Source organism: Leptosomus discolor, chromosome 3 (assembly GCF_034619465.1).
Source record: "Leptosomus discolor isolate bLepDis1 chromosome 3, bLepDis1.hap2, whole genome shotgun sequence".
Lineage (NCBI taxonomy): Eukaryota > Metazoa > Chordata > Aves > Leptosomiformes > Leptosomidae > Leptosomus > Leptosomus discolor.
The window spans coordinates 67,101,928-67,124,798 of NC_141393.1; the positions used below are offsets into that span (position 1 = coordinate 67,101,928).

General features: G+C 40.1%; 1 protein-coding gene across 1 annotated transcript in view; it reads right to left on the reverse strand.

The window, feature by feature from the left end:
• RC3H1 (ring finger and CCCH-type domains 1) overlaps positions 1 to 22,871 on the reverse strand; it is a 65,703-nt gene that overhangs the window by 24,550 nt on the left and 18,282 nt on the right. The window contains exons 2-9 of the mRNA XM_086463418.1: positions 17,723 to 18,089; positions 10,261 to 10,381; positions 8,705 to 8,944; positions 7,420 to 7,595; positions 6,407 to 6,607; positions 5,115 to 5,247; positions 2,852 to 2,970; positions 745 to 857 (exon numbers count right to left, since the gene is read on the reverse strand). Of these exons, the coding sequence (XP_086319544.1) occupies positions 745 to 857; positions 2,852 to 2,970; positions 5,115 to 5,247; positions 6,407 to 6,607; positions 7,420 to 7,595; positions 8,705 to 8,944; positions 10,261 to 10,381; positions 17,723 to 17,953 (1,334 nt within the window). The 5' untranslated portion in view covers positions 17,954 to 18,089. The remainder of the gene's footprint in view (positions 1 to 744; positions 858 to 2,851; positions 2,971 to 5,114; positions 5,248 to 6,406; positions 6,608 to 7,419; positions 7,596 to 8,704; positions 8,945 to 10,260; positions 10,382 to 17,722; positions 18,090 to 22,871) is intronic.

The window sequence follows — 22,871 nt, forward strand, 5'->3', positions numbered from 1 at the left end:
TTTTAGCCCCAAAACCAAGTTATACATACACTGAATAAAATGCATTGTATTTATTTCTTTTAACTCTTAAAGAATCCATTTTAATTAAAAAAAAAATATTAAAACAACCTTCAGAACAGCAGCAGCTTGCTCTTGGGTAACTGAGCACTCTCTCTAAATCTGTAATCAATGTAGCTTATCTACTGCAGACTTCATATGACCATCATTTTTAACTGCTCAACAACAGCTTTAACCACTTTAAGGTTACTGCATGTGCAATCTGTCAAAAAGTTTCAAAGAATACTGTTTCAGAAAGAAAGCTTGTGATGCTTGGTTTTAGCTCTCTGGATAGCCCTAGCAGCACAGAAAAATAAGAGAAGTCTGACATCTGAAAAACTACCAGCAACCTACCTGAACATAAAGGCAAGATGAGAAGTACACACAACCAAGCAACCATAATGAATGCAGTCAAACAGCATGTTTAGTCACATTTAAGAAAAACAGCCCACCTCCAAAATCTCAGATAACACTTGTGTAAATATCAAACTTTCAGAGCTGCACTACCACTGAACAAAGCAAAATATCCTTCATTTAAGCATGAACAGTTCCACAACTTAAGAAATTATTGTTATAAGTTTTTCCACATTATTTCTTGCTAATGTAACAGATAAGTTATGCCTCCTCATTCCTAGATATGATAAATAACTCTTATGGATAAGACAAAACAGAGATTGGACTGATTTCTCACATAAGAGGCACACTTACTTTTCTAGCTCCTCCTGTGAATGTGCAAAGGTGCAGCTGGCCCCTCGGGGGCACCCTCCTCTCTGTTTCATGTCTCGGCACATGTACGTCTTGTACTTGCTGTGCTGAGGAGGCTGACAAGGTTAAAGAAACCAGGTGAGATATCTGAATACAAGCGCACTTAACCAAGAGCTGAACGTAGCCTCTTAAAGACCTAATGCTTGACTGTTGGTAGTTTCTTCAACTTACATGTTCCAGAAGTACCTAATGTGAAATAAACAACTGGAGCAGTATTTGTGTTTGGTTCTTCAACAGAACTGAGAGATTCAAGAGTAGGTATTTTGACAACTAAGTCACCATCAGGTTTTTAAAACATTTTTATTCAAATTCCTTACTGGAGCTTGATTGGAACACAGATGTATATTTCAGGACAAGTTAAGTGGACAAAACTGATACAGGCTGAAAAAAAATACCATGCTCAATCAGGAACTGTCAAACAGTCATCAAGCTTTGTGGTAGACTGAAAATAAATACAATGTAGTCAGTTACTTTTCCCTGGGTTTCCATTAGCTCAAAATGGCACTTGAGTATCTCTTTGACCTCCAAGACAGTTAAATTTCATCAAGTTCCCTTTTACACCCCCCCCCCCTTTGGACTAAAAATCTCTTCACTATCTATGATAATTATTTCTATCACTAGTTGAGGATGCAATCTTACTCCTACACAGATCAGCAGGGTATGGATAGTTTTCTGTATTTTTCAGTTTCCCAAGAAACGACAACTTACTGCAATCTTGCTGTCTGCACGTACGCCCATTTGCCAGTCTCTCTAAATAAATCCTGACAGAAGGCCAGAGGCTGTCTCAAAGACATTTACATTCCTACAGTTTTTATGGCAGAATTAATAAATCAGAGGCAGAAATACCCTATCAAGAGTTCCCACCAAGGGAAATGTCTGTAAAAGTAAACTCTTCCTTTCTGAGAAACTCAAGCCAAAATCTGTAAAGTCCATAAGAAGCCATCTGCAAGCTGGTTCTTTTTTATTTTTTATTTTCTCCCATCTACTGTAGTGAAAAAAGGATTTAGGCAGGGTGTACATAAGCTGCACAGCCTTCTGCCAGCCACTGCTGCCAGCTAGCAAAAATTCTGCCCAATACTCAGCAGATGTCCCCTTTCCCACTTGGGAGGCTTTGGGTTCCTTTCCAAGCGGCACAGCATGTACCAGGTCCAGGCGATGGTCTCGCCAGAACAAAAACCCTCACTGTTTTTCCCACCCCAATTTCCACTTGTGTATTCCTACTGCTTTTCCTTTCACTGGTAACAGTGCTCATTAGACATCCCAGTGAATGCAAAAAGGTAAAACAGCAGAAATAATTCACTAATTTTGCCTCTTTTTTTTGGCAGAGATAATCTTTCTACTGGTTCAGCTCCCCGAACGAGCTCTTTAAGAGGATGAGTGCCAACACAAGGGAGGGAGTGGGAATGTGTCACAGGCAGCTCTGTCTTTCAGCAGCAACTAGCTTTTATATCAACTTAGCTATACAACAATACGAGATCAAAGGAAGATGTGATAAGATAATTATGAGAAGCTGAAATACATCTATTTGGCAACATAATTTCATTTCCAAAACAGAAAGTTTTATTTCAGGAACTTGGACGGTACTTTTATATGAATTCTTCCCAAATCTTTAAACTTGACAGACCATTAAGCACAGGTATAGGAATCATTTCACTAACACAGAGCCATCTGGCTGAAATGTGTGACATTAAAACAAACCCAAGAAAACTCCCACAGATCATCGCGCTAGGCACCTCACCTTCTCTTCCCCACCCTCTAGTCAGGCAGGTTGTTTATTCGTTTCCCTGAGCTTGCAACTGGATCAGACCGTTTTCTTTTCATCCTAGTGAGCTGTGCAAATTAATACAACAGGTAGGGGAGGGTGTTTTGGGTTTGTATTTTTTCCTTTCTTGTTTGTCTCTTTTTTGATAAGTATGACACAGCAGCAGCGATATTTTTAATCAGCTCCTCAAAAACCCAAATCTCTCCAGACGACATTAGTAGATCTCTACTATTGAATACAGCCAATAAAATTTAGGGGTAAGCATTTCCTAAATAATTTAGCTTTTACCTGTTGCTGATCTGTTCCTTTCTTGCTGTGATTCTGGATATAATCAACTAAGCCATGAACCACAGTCCTCACAGCAACTAGTCCATTTTCCAGTTGTTCCCATGTTGGAGGTGGAGCATCTATTGCATTGACAGCAAACAGAGAATATAAAAAAAGTCAGAAAAAAACAGGTAAAAACAAACCATCAGGATCACAAAACTTCACTAAACAACCAAAAAGGTTTTATCAGAAAAGTGTGTCACTAGATAGAAAGCCTTCAGCGCTAATTCAGGAATATGTACCACTTAAGGAATAAAGCTACTTATAGACTCAAGACCGAACGACACAAAATACCAAATGACCAAGCAAGACTATCATTATCACATCAAATTATTTCCTTTTACCAAAACTTTCATATCCCACAAGAACTCCAGAGTAAATACATTGTACAAACTCTGCACATAATGAAAATAAAACTGGGCTGAAAAATCCCTCCTTGCACTTGGACTTCTGTGAGTAAATATTCTGTACAAATACCATCATCACTGGCCTAGATCACATAGGCAATCACTGAATAGCAACGTAAATTGATGCCTTGTGACATTCTTCCATGTGAGACGCAATCTACCACAAAAATCAGACCACCACCTAACATACAACAGCATGAATAAATTTTACAGCCTTAATTCTATGGGGGCACTTGTTCTTTCTAGTCAATTTACTTTTCTAATCCCGTAGTCTGTTCCAGCAGATGACACTGCCACCGTGTGCACACACACTCCGCTGCAAAACATAGTTCTCCAAGTGCCTTTCAAGATCTTTAGCACAATTACACTCTATTTCTCTCACAAGGACTAAATTCTTCCAGAGGAACTTCTATGTACCTATACAACAGCAGGGAAGCAACTCAGCAGCACAGAAGAGAAACATCAAGATCAGACTCACCTACTGAAACTGTGTGAGGCTACTAGTGAATCCACTTTCCATATCAGTCTTTGGCTAACAAATTTGCAGTACACACAATTTCATCCCTGACTTGTCATAGCATGAGAGATTTGGGAGGAAAGCACTACATCTCCTTTCACCGTAAAGTATAACTGGACCTCATTTGAAAGGAAAGTTCATTTGTTTAAGCAAACAGAAACTAAGAACTACAACTTGTCATCACTGAAGTCATCGTTCAGGCCTTGGCACTACTTTGTAAAATCAGTTTTAATATCAAATAAAGTAAAACTTCAGCCACAGTACTTTCTGTTCTGTTCCTTCCCTTCTCCCTGAGGCAGTCCAACCTCATAGTGCTGCTGACTTTTTCAATGATTTCCACCTTTCTCTCCTCTGTCAACAGTTTAGATTTTATTTCCCAGTTATATTCTTTCCAACTAACTTCCCCTTCCCAGACTGTCCTTCACACCTTTGCAGAATTATATATTATCAAGAAAAAATACTATATTCCCTAAGGATAACAAATCTTTCTTGTCTAGACTGATTTTTACCCAGATTCTCTCTACTCAAGCTATCAAAACTCTACTTTGGAATCCAGAATTGTTTACACAGAAGATGTCTTCTGATTTTTAAGCTGCCTCCAAGAGGTTTTTGGTTTTGTTTTTGTTTTTGAGTGCAATGCCTACAGGCTAGAGACTTCAGATCAAAAATTAACACACCGAATTTCTAGAACAAAGACACAGAATGTTTAGATAAGTTACCAGAAGCCCTTAATCTGGTGTTTGCTTGAAGACTTCCCCTAGTTTGTAAGTAAATCACTTGCGCTGATAAAGAACTGGAGAGAAAAAGGTATCTTAGAGTGACAGCTAAGGCTCTGCATTAAGCACAGTGGTTCTATCAACCTTCCTGTTGATTTGTAAATCTGTTTTCAAATAACACCACACGTACTGAAAAAGGGAATAGGAGGAAGCTACGACTGCCGCCACTGCCTCCAGTCAGCATTGCCTAACATCAAGTATACACCATGTAACCTCACAGGACTGTACATATTCAACATTCTCATCCATGCTCACCCAGCAGTGACAAACAAGGAAGTTCTCTTCAGAAAAGTGAGGAAATGATTCCTGCTGTACTTTTGAATCAATTTTAGCTTCAGAATAGTTCAGTTCCTCACACAGATTACTGTTGTTCCCAGGCCGGTTATGCATACCACACAAGAATCTTAAGTTTGAGTTAGCGAATGTTTTCTTCTACTTGATGAACAGCTTTCAATCCTTCAACAGTGTTAAGCTCCTCTTGCTAGACTGTAAGTTAAAGATTTCTATAAAAGGTCTAGACTTACCTGGACTGGGATCAATATTTGCCAGGAGCTCTAGGTGAGGTCGAAGACGATTCAGGTTAGCTGGATCTCCAGTCCTCTGAAGAGCAATAGTTAACTCCTGAACACTCTGTGCAAATGAGGCTGGGGTCTGCAACTTAAAGAAATTATTATAATTGACTTTCTACAGGCAAAGCAATCCTCACTGTTTCTGACAGTTGCTCCATGAGCTCACAAGAGCTGTCTCCCTGAATGTTTTCGCACAAGCCCATTTCAGTCAGCACCTTCTATTAAATTCTTTCTCCAGCATTAAGAACAATTCTTTGACATTGCAGGTTAAAATACTGTTCTAAATAGACAAAACAAAGGCTGGTGTTATTTCTAGCAATGTAACCTATTTCTTTTCTGCGTTGTGCTGACACCCAGAAAAAACCCACAGGATATTAGAAACCATTTAATTTAGATTTCTCAGGAGTCTAGTAACTCCAACTCCTGAACCAACAGGTTTGCACCCTGCTTTAAACTGCGTACAGCAAACAGTAAAGAGCAACATGGTTGAAGGACAAAGATATCTAGCAACATTCCATTTACTAACATCACAGTTTCAGTATTTAAAATCCTTTAATTCTACCAAGCTCCTTCGAAGATGTCTGCCAGCACACCTGAAAAGGTGGGGAAAGGCATAAATACACAGCAGACTGACCTTGAAGCTAATCCTCCTGCACAGCAGCCAAAGCAATTGTTTCACAGTTTTTGTAACCATTCAACAAGGTTCGGTTCAGTTCCTCCCACCTCATTTAGGCACTTACATGCAAGTCCCCTAATTTAAAAGGCCATTTATCCTATGTTCCCTCTAAACAAAAAGAGATCTGGGCATTTCCAGAGGTCAAGCATTTTTATTTAAAGAAATGTGCTTCCACCTCACATACTTCCTTCAGATACAGATTAGGGTACTGATTTTTCTTTCAGCTTATGCACTAACTTCCTGCCCGGAAACATGAACCATTAACCTCTGATACCACATTGGCAGTTATCAGCTGTTCAGAAAGGACACATCCCAGCTGTGTAGCTAATTTTTGTGGCTTCCCAGCTACAGGAAAAGGTGAAGCAGAAAGAGATGGCAGCATGGCAGAGGGAGCAAGATGCATCAGCTTACAAATAAATATCCTAATGATTTAGGCCATAACAGGTTTTGAAATAACAGGGCAAATGATTAATGGGTAAAGTGAGTACATATGGGCACAACAACGTTAAAAGCATTTAAATCTGCTACAGCTGCAAACAAGGTAGACTGGGTTGATTTTAGGTGGCTTTACCTTGTCAATGATAGACTGCATGTGGGATTTGTGAGACTGGTCTCCATATAACAGTGAGGACCACTGATCTGGTGCAATGCGTAAACCTGCTTCCATAGCTATTTGAACTATCTGGGAATCATGTTCCCTTCTCAGAGCTTCGTAAGTCCGAAATTCCTCCTTCAGTTGCATCAGGGAGGAATCTTCATCTCGCTTTGTCACCTAGCACGGAGAAATGAACCAAATACAATTAAGCAGGATAAGCCAGAGATTACGTGAAGTCCAAAGCAAGTGAAATCTTCAGTCAGCAACTGAGTTCTTCCTCTTAAACTAAACTGAACTATAATGCTACGCAGTGAACGCTAGTTCCTACTAACACACTCCTCGTAAAGTGGAACCGCTATGAAGGGGATACCAAACAATTTACTCAGACTGACCCAGATAGTGGTGGAAGTATCACTTCCTAAGCAACTTTACAGCATCCTTACTTTTCCAATGAGGGTATTTTGTTTTTATCACAGAATTTTGTTTGAGGGTACAATTAGCAGCAACAAAGCATTTTTCTCTTTTATTTACCAAAAGTGAATGACATTTAAGTTGAGCACCTAGGAATGGACCATTAAATACTGCAAAGCACAATAAGCAGCTTCAGTTCTCTTTATACAATTCTGATATCCAAGAGCCTCATATTTCTTTGTGTCTAACCACACCACCACTCGATTAACAGAAGCTTTAAGCCTCTTCTAAGGAGATAAGTTATGCTGACCTACATACAGGTTTTGTTACTGTGCATCTATTAAACCTGGACAGAGTCAAAACCTGGCTTCACAGCTTGAAGCTGCAATTTCAGTCTACGGTGCCATCATAGGTGTATGAGGAAGAACTCTCTAAACATGTGGGACTTAATGAGTAATACTTTCTACAACTACACATATTTTTAGGTACATTCAATGTTACATGGCAATGAAAATCGAAAGTGAAAACCAATAGTTTTCATAGCATTATGAAATCTCCGACCAGAATCTTCTTCATACCTTGAAGCACGAGGCTCTGTAAAGAAGCTGGACAACGTGCCCAATGCTAGTTTTAGAAGCCTGAGGAAATCGCGGCTCCAGCCTCTGAACCACAAAGAGAACCAAGACCTTCCGTGACAAAGCAGATCCATCTTCCAAAGCCAGCAGAACCAGCTTTAAAGCCTCCTCTTGCATGGCTGGTGGGGGCAAAACGCAAAGAAAAGAAAAAGGATGAGGGAATATCAAGAAAGATTTATGCACAGCTTCTCGTTTCCCTGCAAGTGGAAGACCAGCTACAAAATCCCCCCAACACATACACAAACCCACAGAAGGAAAGGGAGCTGAGTAAGAAGGGAAGAACACTTCCAGATTCCCAGATTGTGACTTGGGAAATAAGAATAATAAAAAAAATATTAAAATCCTATTTGTTCTACTTTGGGTATCACATGATAGCAAGACTTCTTTGTTCCTGTCTATACCTCTCTCTTGATCATTAATATACAAGTTTTCAAAGTGTATTATCTACACCCCACATGTATTCCAGCAGAAAAAGCTGACAGGCTGAGGAAGGGCAAGGCTGGTTCCCACGCAGGTAAAACAGCAACTAGTGCCCACAGAAATAAATTAGGTGTGGTAGCACAGCATATTTTTCTAGGTAATAAGCCTCTCTCTTCCCTGCAGTGCTGCAAAAGTTAGTACCCCAAAGTTAAGTCTTCCTTCACTTGTTTCAGTGGCAAAAGCCTCTTTTTTTTTTTTCTTTAAGCAACAGGCTTCATATTTTAAGGTATCATTTTTGTTGGTCCTCAGCAAGCAAAGGCTACATTTTCAGTAATGAGACTTCATTATTCTTTTTAAGCAAAATTGATTGCTTTACTATTCTGTGAAAAGGAATTTTTAAGTATATAACTTTTAAAAATGCATACACATGATCTTAAGTGTAACAAATCTCTCCCCACAACTCTTTTTGTATGTTTATTACCCTAGAGAAGGAAAAGAAGCCATGTCTAGTCACTTCTATTTTTTCTAGAAGGATCTCACTTTTTCAAAGAATAGCATTTTTATCTTATCATAAGAACAAAAGGACACACATTATTCTGAATTTTACAGAAGACTTGGTCAAAGCACTAAAAATCTGAGAAAGTTCATGACAGCAGCCCAACAGATATATCATCAATTCTGAAGACCTACTATTAAGAAATTAAACCATTGCCTAATAAAATCACTCAGGCAATGTGACACCCATTTATCAATCCTCCTCAACTCTGAATTGCTTCTAGTAGAGAAGTAGTACTGTGATTTTACCTACCTGGTCCAAGGAACTGGCACCCTCTGGCTCTCACTGCAGCCCAGAGGTTGGAAGAGAGCTGCTGAGGATTTTGATGCTGAAGAATGAGCTCTGTGACTGTTCTTTCACCAAGCGACCGTGCTGCACGCATGGCTCTGATCCGCCCTTCTTCCTCCACGAGCTGGCAATGAACTAATGTCACAAGTTTCCTTTGCATGGGACGACTTAGCACACTCTGAGTAGTACTGTTAAGACCCACACCTTCAAAATAAAGCGAAAAAAAAAAAATAAACTATCTCATATCTCCTCTTCTTATGACAGCCTTCAACCACTGTACTGTAGAAGTGCAGACCTAGTTCTCCCGATGTCCACTTTGTTAAACAGAACACTAGAAAAGGCATATCAGAAGTTCATTTTTGTCAGTTTTACTTGGCATTAAAATCAAAGAGTTCCTGGGAGCCAGCTTTCCCACAGTTTTAAGTCTTGTGATTGACTGATTTGGCTCTCTAAGAAGGCAGAACCTCTCATGAATTCTCTCCCCACACTAGAAGTCTGTCCTGTACCCTCCTATACAGACTCTCAGGTGTCTCCTCAAGGGTAGGATCATACTGCAGTCCTTCCCTTACCCATCAGCTTCAGGGACCAGTGCCGGCTTTGACATTTGTCTGTTCGCACAAGACATTTAGGTTTTTTACCTATAGCTGATAAATCCACTGGCTTGGTCAAGCCAAACCAAACTTGGACGAGTTCAAAACTGTTTGGGTGACATTTAATTATGTGCAAAAACTGCGATTCACAAATGTGCTGGGAGCCACTGAAACCAGGTTAAAGGAACAAGTGAGTCGTTAGACATAGGGCTGCTACACTGAGTTTGTTGCACAGCACAGAGCTTGTTCATTAGCTCACTACCACTCAGAGTGACACTGCTATCACACTGTACTCATTGGAAAAGCATGAGACAGCTTTTTGTAGAAGTTCAGTTTTGAAAACCTGATGTTCATGATGCTCACGATGCTCAGCTCTACCTTGTGGGTTGACAGATTTTTCCAAGCCCACCGTAAGCAAGAGATAAAATCCCTACTCTTGAACCCAGTGCAGTTTTGCTAAATTAGAATTACCTAGAGGGACCCAGCTCTTGCACAAGATCTTGTATAAACATAGTATTACTTATTTCTCTTATATATCCTATACGCAGTAACTTTAGTGTTTCAGTTTATTCCTCCTATACAAACAAGCTGCATTATTACAGTTATCTCAAACAAAGCAGAACTCAAAAAAAAGCAGAACTATCTATTTTTACTTAGTCTGCAGAGGTCAACCCAACTTAAAAAGGTTTGTTTCAACTTACTATACCACAGCCGAATGCATCTCAGTATTGTTTTTGACATAATGCCTTTAAATTCCCTCCACACACACCATGAAGATGTAACCTCAATGCTTAGGAAATTTATTTCAATTTGATTTTTGACTAGGTTTATATCCATTTTTCAAACAGACTAACTAATCATTTGGATAATTTGTTTTGCATTTTATTTGTTTCCAGCTTTCATTTTCAAAGGAAACAACGCAGGAACTACCTCTTGCGCTGCTGAGTGGTTTGAGGTACAATGCTAATTCTTCCACACATTTCTTGCCCTCCTCATAATGCTTGGTATCTTCAGCTCCACTACATAAAGTAATTGGCTGCTGCTCAGGAACCTGAAAGGAGACAACATGTACATCTATGATGAATATGCATAAATAAGTGGCAGTCATGCTTACAAATACCACATCAAGCTTGCTAATACCAAGCATTTCCTGTTGTGTTCCTCTTCTCTGATTTTTCTATATTAGTAAGCATTTTTTCAGCTTGTTTAATGAACAAATAGCATTAAAAAAATCAGCGAAAACTAAGACCAAAAAATGTAAAGAATTTACGGTTAGCAGTCTTTTATTTAGAGGCTGACAGGAACTAGAAGCAGAAGACTTATTTCATAACAAAAAATATTATACAAGAAACATAGTATTTCCTGTAACTATAAAATTTCGGCTGAAATAACACACATATTGCGACACCTTCTAAACTGGCTGGCCGAAAAAAAAATAATAATCAGAACAAATCAGACTAATCCTGTTTGCAGGTAAGTACAGATTCGTATCTAGGGCCTCACAGCTCTAAAATCATCCAGGGATAAGCGATCAGAGCCACTTGGATTAGTGCGAGAAAGACTTAGCAGTAAATATACTAGGACACCCGTGTAACATTCTAACCAGACTCAGTTATCAAGCAGCAAGATCAAGTTATCCTATACAGTGCATGTGAACACAACTTACAAGTATTACTCTGACAACACAGCCCAGTTACATTTTATTTTGTTTTGGTGGGGTTTTTTGGTGTGTTTGGCCTTGTTTGTTTGTTGTTTTGGTTTTGTTTGTGTGGGTTTTTTTGGGGGTGTTTTTTTTTTTTTTTAATGTGTCCTCATCCCCGTCCATCCCCCCTCCAGTTGTGGCATTTATTTCTTCATCCAGGCATTCACCAGAAATCAGAATTTTTCAAAGGAATGTTGGATCACCCCTCACCAAGTTATAATTTTGCTTTTGTTTTCCTCCAGCTAATTCTTAAAGCTTTAAACAAATTTAGGGGTGTAGTGTACCACTGTACTAATGTTTCTCAACATCACTATTCAGCAATCAACTAGTATATGATAGTATAGAGAACTGGAATTTCTCTGAAGACTAAACACAAGCACTTTTTGCATATGCTATTGAAGAGCAAACAGATCTCAGACTTCAACTGCTATTTCCAAGTCAATCACTATATAACAGCACGCTAATCTCACATAGCTGCTTACAGGGACCAACCCAGGCCCTCAAATCTAAAAGCACAAGCCTCTAATGCTTGAGTTGAGAGCTACAAACCCACTAACCTTCACATAAAACCCAGACACGTAAAGAGTAGCATTATGATGGCAGCAGCAAATAAAAGCAGTGAATATATACAATTGTATGATCACACTTCTACACGTTTAGACAAGTGCACTAAGCTGCTCATTTGACACACACCGCAAAACAAAAAGTTCCTAGCTGCGTAACTTCTGGTTTTACAGCAGGGAACAAAAAAAGTCTCTCAGTGTAACATACCAGCTGCAATTAAGAGAGTTGATACCACCCCAAAACTAACATAATCAAGATAGCCTAGATCAGACACCACCTCCTATTAAAGGGAAAAACAAAATCAAGTTTAATCACACCAAGGCAGCAAGGTTAACCTGGATGCTTTGCACAGACTGCAGTTAACTTGAAGTACTGACTTTTTTTTTTTTTTTTGGGGGGGGTGGTGTTAATTTTGGGGACAGGGTGGTAAGGTTTTTTGATTGTTTTGGTTTGTGGTTTTGGTTTGGTCCGCCCCGCCCCCCCCCCCCCCCCCCCCCCTTTGTGTCTGTAAGCAAGAAAGCTTTCAGCAAAAGGAGATTTTGCAACTGTATCTTGCAGCGGTTAGCCGTAACTGTTGCAACAGCCTCCCTTGGACTGGTCTCTTGGGATCTGGGAAACACCACCGTCAACATTTGCTTTCATGTTAACATAACACTCCACCTCCTTTTCAAAGCCACTGCCATTTTAGCAGTCCGCTTCTGTCTGGGAAGTTATACAAGCAGAACTGGCTTATTGATCAAACAATGCACATCTCATGCATTTGTGCCGAGACAGAGACTACAAAGTCTCTGCCCTATTTACTGCTATAATATATTTTGTGCAAATCCCTATTTACTCCTGCAAGCATTCAATCTGCCACTGGTGACAACCCAAAACACAACTACAGCATCGCAACACCCAGTAGACAAAGAGGGTTTGGAACAGACACAGGACAGGAAGCAGTGTTCAGCCCTGGATTTCAATCTTGAATTAAGGCAGGTTTAGCACACATTCACAGCAGCGGTTTGGAATGCAATACACAGCACAACTCCACCAGCGAGACACAGGGACTGTCTAGGCAACTAACAGAAACTTTCCCCCACCCCCAGGAAAAAGCTGGCATAGAAAAACTTCCACAAGTTAATCAAGCTATTCAATGCTGTGTATCTGCATATCATTCCCATTTCTTTTCTTCGCAAGGGAAGCTTCAGTGTAAAAATCTAAAAGCCTTGCACAACTAACTGTTTGCAAAATGAGCCCAAAAGATCAGCGTTTAACTATCACCTTAAGCCAAAGCAAGTGGAGTACTGAACAATGAAACAAAATGCTTATTTTGTGGTTTCAGGAGTCTTCAGGAGAGGATAATGTATTGCTCCCCACACACACTTCCTCTTCACTCATGTGATGCATTTCACAGTAAAACTTACAAATAATTTGCCCTTTTTCTTGTTCTATTACATGCAGTTCCAAGCCTTCTGTTTAATATTTTAGGGTTAGAATGATTATAAGAACAGCATCTACCAGGAGAAAAATGGTGAAGACATGATTTCACGAAAGTCACAGTAGATATGAATTTTAATTTTGGCTCTGTCATGGAATTGCTGAGGGACAATTGAGAAATAATTCAACTCTAATGCATTTTTGCTTCCCCTTTGCAAAATATCCTTCCAATAGCATGCATGACTATGGTCACTTCTGTTTACAATGCCTCTTGAAAGCCTCAAAACAGATACCCTGCAGAGTGAGTTGATTGTTTTCATCCTCATTCAATATTCTACTCTCTCAGACACCACATCCTTATCAGAGTTTTCACTGCAAATATATTTACATAATATAATAAACGACTCCCAAGGGGGACTAGAACAAGACAACAAAAATTAATCTCAGATGTTTAATTACTTTCAATTTGTGATCATTTTGCACGCATCTGCCTTGGCAGTGACTGCCAGCATCCCAGCAGTGGAATGCTGCCCATCAGCATGGCTACTTGGGGCTGTGGGAAGAGGTAGGTTACGATGGCATGAGGAAGGGGACCAGGAAAGAATGCTAAAGCATCATCTCCATACCAGGCAGCGATTTTGAATTGGTGATTTAAGCGTAATTTGATGAAGGATGTCAGCTTGAGTTGTCACTAATTACCATTAGACATCTAATTGCACAGAATGAGAACATGTTAAACAAACCAAACCCCTTTTTGTCTGGTTTGAAAACTGTTTCCCCTAACATTTCCCCCCACACCCCCCATGAACAGATGATTTGCTTCCTGCCAAAAAAACACCAAACAACCCACACCAAACAAAACCCCAAATCTACTGTCTTGCACTAAGAACAACTTCTTCACAGATAACTCCTCTTTCGTGGCACTTTATTTCACCAAAAGTTTCAATAAAAAAAAAAAAGCATCAAACATGCTGCTATCTCTGCAATTGTAATCTCCCCCTTTTGAAAAGGCTGTGACTTAAGATCACTCCACCTGTTCTCTCATTGTATCATGGTTCCACTGCCTAATGCCTCGAATCGTATTTATCATGGCCAGCAGGAGACTGGCAGAAGAAATTGAAGCACCACTTAATGGAACTTTGGCCACTTAACATCACCTGTTTGGAACATGCACGCTGCTGTTTCATGTGTTAAAAATACAGGAGGGAAGAGCTTACATGACAGATCCATGATTATGCACCTTCAAAACACCGGCCTGGTGAAATGTTTAAAATAGTTGCATACAGTGAGTAATATGTGGATGCCTGAATAGTTAAAATTCAAAACCTCATTCCCATGGAAGCTAGCTTAAGGGATTTCTTTACCCAAGAAGTTCAAAAAGCAAGGTATCCCGTGAATGCCTTTTTGATTTGTGTTCAAGGCCATTGTGCCTCCCCTCCCCCACAATATGCTTAGCTCCTGCTTAGGCATTCAGCTATTTCCAGCTCCCCCAGGAGTTAAATAATTCCTATCTTCCCTTACAATCCCTTCTCCCCCCACCATCACCTTATGTGGCTGAACTTATCTATATGTGAGCAGAATCGCCTGACCACTGCCTTCCAGAATAGGCCCTGTAACCACCGTTGATGTGTACGTACCATGCTACAGTGGGGGAGCAGGTATTTGAGTCTCTGCAATGGTTAATTTTCACATCTAGGGTGGCTATAACCTGGACAACAGGTTTCATTTTTGGAAAGGGGTGGGGAGAGGGAAAACTGAGAAAAGAGCCTGTAATTCAAGTAAATTCAAAGTAATTCAAGAAACCAACTCTTTTCACCATTAAAGAGACGAAAGCTACACAGAGAGAGAATGCTATTGTCAGAGAAATGGGTCACTGCTTTCCCAAGTGACTGTGTGACAAATTTAGTACATTTTCCCCAGAAGTACAGTCCTGCTTATTTCACCCACTGTGCCTGCGCAAAACCCAACCAACATGACTTCCCCTGGAATCCTATCATTGCTGCCACTCAGCAGAATTGATTTGTTTCTTCAGAGTGCCTGGTCTCCTCCTCTGCCCCCAGCAAAAAAAGCGCTTAACACTTATAAACCTGTGAACTTCAGAAGTCTCCCCAAAGGGAAAAGAACAAACTGTTCTTCCAGCCCCGCTCCCCCCCCAAGCTTTAATTGTGTTGTACTATATTTCCTTGTTAAACAAAACCTGTTTTTTAGAAATTTGTAATTTAAAAATTAAGTATTCTACATCTCCTTGGAGTCAGGTTAAAGGGTACAGGGGTTTGTTGGAGATTAGGGGACATTAACGACACATACACCCTCCTGAAACTGAACCAAGAAGTGGAACAAGAAAATGGGCCTTGTTTCACTGAAGTTGATGATACTACTCATGCTTTGTAAGTTGGCTTGCTGCTTTCAGATCGTTGCTGTTCATAAATATCAAAGAGAGCCCACCTTCTTAATGGGACAGAGTTCAAAATCACTGTAGTTTCTCTAAAGTACTTTTTTTTTTGTCCTTAATCAAGCTTTTTTCTGTAAAAAGCTTTTAAAAAATTGCCTTAGACTAGTGGAAAACAGCAACTGCTTCCCTGTCTGTCACAGCAAAGTAGTGTACTTACTTTCTAGTACTCCATAATCTTGTAAACACTACAACCAGGTGCCAGAAAGGGAAAGGGAAGAGAAAGGAGGACAAGAGTTATACTGATTCCATTCACATCATTGAAATTAGGAGCTGGGGGGGGGAGGTGGTGCAAATTTCTCTTAAGGGCAGAGTTTGTCAGTAATAAAACCTCATTTAAGAACACCAATTGTTGTTTAGGTATCAGAATGCAGTGAGCAGCATACAGGCAGGAATAAGTGGCAAACGAGGGGGAAAGGAACACTGTCTCTTTCGGTGGCATTTGCAGCTTTAAAGTCACCATGAAACAAGGTCCTATGAATACTGATCACATAAAAATTTAAGATATAAAAAGCAGTACAAAAATTATGTCATCAGTTCAAAATCTGAACCTAGAGTCCAGGGTGCTCTCAAGACATATACAATAGTATTATAAAGCCACTCTCCCTTCTTCATACCTCACACACATGTGGATAAGGAAACTGGCTGGCTAACTAGCCAAATCAGAATAAAATTCTCATTTACCTGTAACAGAGGCAGGGTGATTTTCCATATGATTCCAGAGAATTTTGGTTTTATGGAAATTTTAAAATCAGGCAAAGATCAAGTTAAAGCTATCACATAGCTTCTCACAAAGCTCAACAAATGCACACAAAACAACCAAAAAAATGCAGGAGGAAAAAACCATTCATCATAAATGTGGACATTTGGATAAAGCTGGAACTATTCTAGAAACTCTAGAGAGGAAGGAAGAAGATGTAAGGGAGAAAGAATTAAAATTTATTTATGGCATCACCCACAGATTTCACACTGCCTGGAAGCTCTTCAAAGATAGTGGCATACACAAATCACAGAAATGGAAGCACACAGTCTCATCACCCTCTCCTGCAGAGCAGGATGAATCACTTAGCACAGCCAGAAACACAATTCAATTTTAAAACTTCTCAAATAACTTCTACGCCATACACCGCAGAAACAACAACAAATTAGCAGTATTACTTGATAAACCAAATGAAAAAAAGAAGTGGGAAAAGCACGTCTAGATCTCTGATACCAAGAACCACAAAAACATCTTTAATTCCTCCACAACATAGGTCTTCCTTTTTCCCTCCACTATGGATCTCATTGAATTTTCTGCTGCCTCCAACTCCGCTGATTCCAGACACAGAAGCAGAACAAAACCAAACAATAACCCCTCCATAATAACTGCACACCATCTACATTTTTTTTCTCCACCCCTAAGTTAGACATGATTGATCCTCCCCTCCCCAAGTCCACAATCCTGTTCTGCCTCAGGAGGTATGGGTCACAGGAAACTACCATTGATCTAAGCAGGATAAACTTATGCCAATTTAAGTCTGTCTGCCACTAAACAGGGCGATGCTGCTTTCTACAAATCCCTGCCCCTTCCCTCGGGCTGCCGTCAGTACCAGTGCCACTGGAGTACTCATCTCCACCAGATCACCAGTTCAGCTGACCTCAAGAGTACCTGTTCCAGCAGAACGGGGAGTCTCAGGCAGACTCCTCCCATTCACCTATGTCGATTCAGATCGACATGTCATCCGAGGAAGTAACATTTCCAGAGCACAGTTTCAAATTAAACATAGGCCATTATAACAGATGCTACCAGAGGCGTCTGTCCCCTTACTCTCCACTCCTGTTTTCAGGACAACTGATCACAAGTCCGTAGGGTGAACATAGTAAAGCAAGTAACCTACCACAGAAGAATAGCTTCCCACCAGATAAGCTCAGTGATCCAGTTCACCCTTTTGGCAGAGCATAGCTAGTTATGAGTTAGGGAAGAAGGAAAGGAAGGGAACAGAACCAACACGTGCTGGTGACAGCCTACGGTTTCAGTAAATTAGATGTAACAAAATCACAGTCAGCAACCGGTAGAATCAAAATCTGAACAGTTGTTCCAGGCACCTCTACTACACCATGTCAAAGGTCTAAAACCTGTTAAAAGTCAAGCCTACAAAAAGGTAGATGTCTACTCTACACACCATTAACACAGAGTCATGTTCTTTATTCATGACTTGTCCTCCTAAAAGAAAGATGGAAAACAATATAGAAACAGATTTAAAAAAAGGCACTGATACCTGAGCACCCACTAGTTGCAGCAAGGCTGAGTTCACAGGAAGGAGTTCAATGTCTGTATTGATAGTGGTCTGATCAAAAGGGCATGCCTTACGGTGGAGCTTGTTGAGGCACATCTTGCAGACAGTGTGGCCGCAACCCAAGCTGATGGGCTTCCGGATTGTTTCGTCGAAAGTCTGTGTGCAAATCGGGCAGGAGAGAAAATCCGTCCATTGTGGAGCTTGTACAGGCATTGCTTCAGGAGTTAATTGACAAGACAAAAATCTAAAGCACAGATTCCACTGGAATCAAAATCTTTGAAAAAAAGTCTGTGTGTTTTTAAATATCTTCTGTAAGTACAGACAGTCAGCACATAGTGTGAAACATAACCTAAAAGAAAACAGAAACAGACAGTTAGCATTCTCTACTGCAACAGGTATGTGAAATCCTTTGTGCCCAGTAAATACCACTTGTAGAAATACAGCTGACCTAGGAGTGCAGTTCTGACATGAGAGGACTGAGTCAAGACTTGCTTTAATTCAAGCTAGTCTCTGGCACTGGAAAAGCCACTTAAAACAGTTTCTGCTGTTATGCAGCTTCCAAAAAAATAAAAATCAAGATAGTTATCTATCTCATGGAAGTTAAAAACTACAAGCTAATTAGTCTTACATGTTCTTTTTTCTTTACAAATGAGCCAATTAACATCAACCAGATTTGAATAAAAAAGACCATTTTTGAAGGGCTGTTGCGCTTATTCCACTAAAACTTTTTTTTTTTTTTTTTTTTTTTTTTACAGTATTCACTGTGAGCTTTAAGTAATTTTGCTTAGACAAGGCTTCATCCAAAACCTCTACCACAAGCAAGCTTTCTTCCAAGTTCAGTGGGCTCTGGATTAGCACGTGACGACTCTGTGGAAACATCTCATCTGCCATAGCGTTAAGAAGAAATGGATGAATGGCTCAGGGTACAGTCAGACACTGTCTACATGCAGGAGAGCTCATACACATCGCTAGGCAATAGGACATACTGCTACAACAGCATCTTCACACAAGCTGATCTGTACAGAGCTACGTGGTACCAACACAGACTTAGCTGGTCATATCTCTATTACCCTGGGACTCTCCCATGCACTACTGGGTATAACTCAGCATCAGTAACTTGCCGTCAGTCTGTCCACCAAATGGCTCCATCCTTCAAAAGCAGAAAGAAAATTTCTAGAAGTAATTTTGGACTGGAAGGGTGACAACTTTCTCACCGACCCTTTTCTAACCCTGATTTATATAATTCATTGCCTACGTAGAGATTACATTGACAGAGAAAGTAACATCTTTAATGCACTGAGAAATTACACAGAAACACTACAACAGAGGAGAGTCTGGGAGGTCTTTATTACTTGGCCATTTTGAATCAAAACGCTAAGAAGGTCAAATGTTACTAATTAGTAAGGGAATGGAAGATAAGACATCTCTTTGGGATGAAAAAATAAATAAAAGCAGAACTCTGCATGCGAGGAGAAATATAAAAGAGTAGACAGATGAAGTGATATGAAAACTATCATTATCAAAAGGAAAATTGGTAGTGAAAAAAAGTCTGATGTCTGGCTTGCTTTGTCACCAGTGAAGTTGGCAAAAAAAGTGCAGGTCACACATTTACTACCAAATAGATTTTTCTAAATCAAGCAGCAAAACAATAAGAAAGAAGAAAAACCCACCCCAACCACCCAGATGCGTTAGTTTCTCTTTCCCATACACCACTCGCTTAGGTTTCATAACAAGGAGTGTGCACTTGCTTGCTAATATCTGTTCGGGTAGAAAGTTCTTATATAAGCAGACCAGCAACCTTTTATCAAGCCTCAGCTTAAAAAAAACCCCTCAACACTAAAATTCTCAATTCTAAGTAAAGGCAAAGAGAAAAACTTCAAGTTAGGACTGCTGCAATTCAGAGTCAAGGCATTTTAAAACACCAACAAAAATCTAACGCTAAAACAGAGACTCTGAAAAGCCTCAGGCTTTTGTTCCAGAATTTAGTGCAATGTTGTTCACAGGCAACATCATTTTGCCAAGGCAAACAATGAAGAGTTACTAGTTAAGCTTTTAGCCATGTCTCATCATGGAACTTTAAAGCTTAGTTCTAAAGCTAATGAAAAAAATTACTTCTGTCTTCAAAAGAGAACATACAATGTCACACAGCCACTGTTTACCAGCCAACAAGGAATCAGTAAGAAATCAACCCTACCCAGGCAGGGCGGTACTGAGGAAGAGGCATTGCATGCGGTTAACTTTAACACCACCATTGCACAACCAGAAGATCTGACAAGGTTGTTCAGGGTCCCTGTATGCCGTGTCACGTGTGTGTCACGTGTGTGTCCCAATTACTTCTTCAAAAGCAAATAAGTTTTTTTTTTTCCATCTTATCAGCAGACAGCTAAATCATTCCCATTACTACTGTATCATCATAACCCAAACAAAAACACTTACACTTGTAAGTCACTTGACTGAGCTAACTTCCTAAAACTTCCAGCAAATTTACTTCCAAGCCTTCCCTCCTGCCTGCCCCCTTTACATATTTTACGTATCAAGCATTCCAGCCAGAATCGTTCTCCGTAAACCAAATCTGTAATATGAATTAGCTTGAAACTTCACAAAAATCCTCCTGCAAAGAGCAGTACACAGCTTGATAAATCTAGTGTATGCATTGCTGTGCTATGAAATACCATTTGAAGTTCAGAATTTAAGAGCTGAATCATATTGTGTCTTTTCCACCACACTGGTATTAAAACCAGCAATTTCCCAGATTCATCTGCAATTCAGAAACAATTTGAACAGTCTATTTGAAACACTGATTATTAATCAAACTTTAAGGAAAAGAGCAGTTTCTTACTACCTGAGGAAATCTAAAACCAGAAGCTAACGTAAAGTATACCATCACTAGAAATTAGATGTGGATATGGAGACTCCACCATCCCTGGCTCTGAACTGGAATAAAGGAGTTGAACACAACTTTAACATCAATTAACTAATTAAAAAAAAAAAAAGAAAACAAAATCAAACAGAGACATGTTGTTCCTACCTCTACCTCTGGCCACTCCAGACAACTGGCATAATGAAATAGGCCATGTTTATTTACAATCTCAATAGTTGAAAGAGAAGTTCGGGGAGTCTGGGGAGGGGCCGAGTAATTAGTGGCATCCCTAACCCCTTATCAAGGCAGGTCTCAAAAGGCTGGAGAACAACGGAAGCAAACCTTACGCACAAGCACAACTCTCACAAGGGTCCTAAACCTAAGCCCGGCACTGAACTGCCAGAATAGAAGGGCACATCACATGTGAATGGAAACCCCACAGCCCTGACTGTGGACATGCGATCACTAGAGGGGCATGTTTCACCAGTGGGTGACAGTTCCCCCTACCCCTGACAGGCTGCTCTCCTGCCCCTCATTTCACTGGACTCTGTAGCACCTGTGGACACATACCGGTGCCTAAATGCCAGAGGAAGGCCACAGGTAGCACTGACAATAGAAAATACGGCTGGGAGAAACCTCAGGAAATCATCTATTTCAGCACAGTCTAACTCCCGGAACAGATGACTAACTGGCTTGATCCAGCCAACCTTTTCCCCACAGGAGAACAGAATAGCTGTTTGAGCAACAAACTCTGCTCTGCTAATAAATCTCCCAAAACAGATGAGCGTAGAATTGTGAATTCCTCTGGTCCTGTGTAAGATGGGAAAGGCATCATAGGGACTGACAGTTCACAAGCTGCATGCATATAGGCTGGCACCAAACCAAGTACTGCTGCCGCCTCCACAGCTTTCCACATATATGGTCTAGTTTTCCTGCTGGATCTTCAATCTTCAGACAAGGAAACAGAGTCAAGCATCGAGATTCAGGTCAGGCACAAAGCATACAGATGGGGGATGCACATAAGCAGCAAAGCTGGGAAAGACATGTGCCTTTTCACAAGGTTTGTGACTTACTACGACCTTGGAAATAACTGGAAATAAAATATTCTAACTTCAAAGAGATGACCAACGGCAATAAAATTATGGAAATGAGACAGTTTCGGCATCACAGACAGCTACTGGAACCATCGTCACTGCAGAAAGAGGACGCTTCCTTGTACAGATAAGGTAGGAAAAGCACATTCACACTTTCATGGTATAACTTTTTTTTTAATGTTTCTCTCCAGAATTATACCAGAGGTTAACAAAATACAAAGAATGCAAACATTTATAAAAGACATACCCATTTAAATAAAATCTCCTTCCTCATAATACTATAGCATTATCCCACCCTCTCAATTCACTAAGTATTTCACACCTGTTAGCTTCAACACTTTAAATATCTCTCTTTATATATATACACACACACTTCTTGGTATATCTTTATTTTCCTCAATCATACACAAAATCTCAAGAAAATGAAAAACTAAAGAGACACATCCACAGTACATAAACTGGAAGATAGGGAGCTGCAATTAAGCATGAAGATGCCCCAAGACATAGACCTTGAATACTACATTGGGAGCAGAGAGAGATTTTGTTATTTCTGAGTTTGAAAACATGAAATACCTGTATGCAAGTCTCCTCCTCCTGCTTAGTCCTGCAAAAGCTGTTTTTATTCACAGCTAGAAGAACCTGAAAAAGTTTCTCCTCTCTTCTGGGCCCACCCCCAACCCCCCAAAATCCTTGAAATTCCATCCTTCAACCCAGACTGGAAATGTCACACTGTAATCGGATCAGTGAACCATCTCCTCTGGGACTCTGCCAGTGCTTCAGAGAAAGACAAGATCATTCTATAAACCACTGGGACAACTGCTCAATGCTTTATCACATTCCTTACTCTGCCGGACCGCAACGCAGAGGGGTAACACAGTCTCCTGTCCAAGCTGCGTTATGTCCGTAATGGCCAGAGCCTTCCACACATAGCTAGAAACCTTTGCAGATTCAACCCTCAAGAATAAGATGTTTTTAAAATGCAGAACACTTTCTACCAATATCCACTGGCACCAAGTTTCACACACGATGACATACAAGAAAACTCTTCTGCTTTCAGCTAAAATGCAACTCCCTTTAAATTAATCACGCACTCCGAGTCCTTTGGTACAGGTACCAAGCACACGCTGACTTCTCTCACAAATGTGTTATTTGGACCTAACATGTACTAGCAGACATA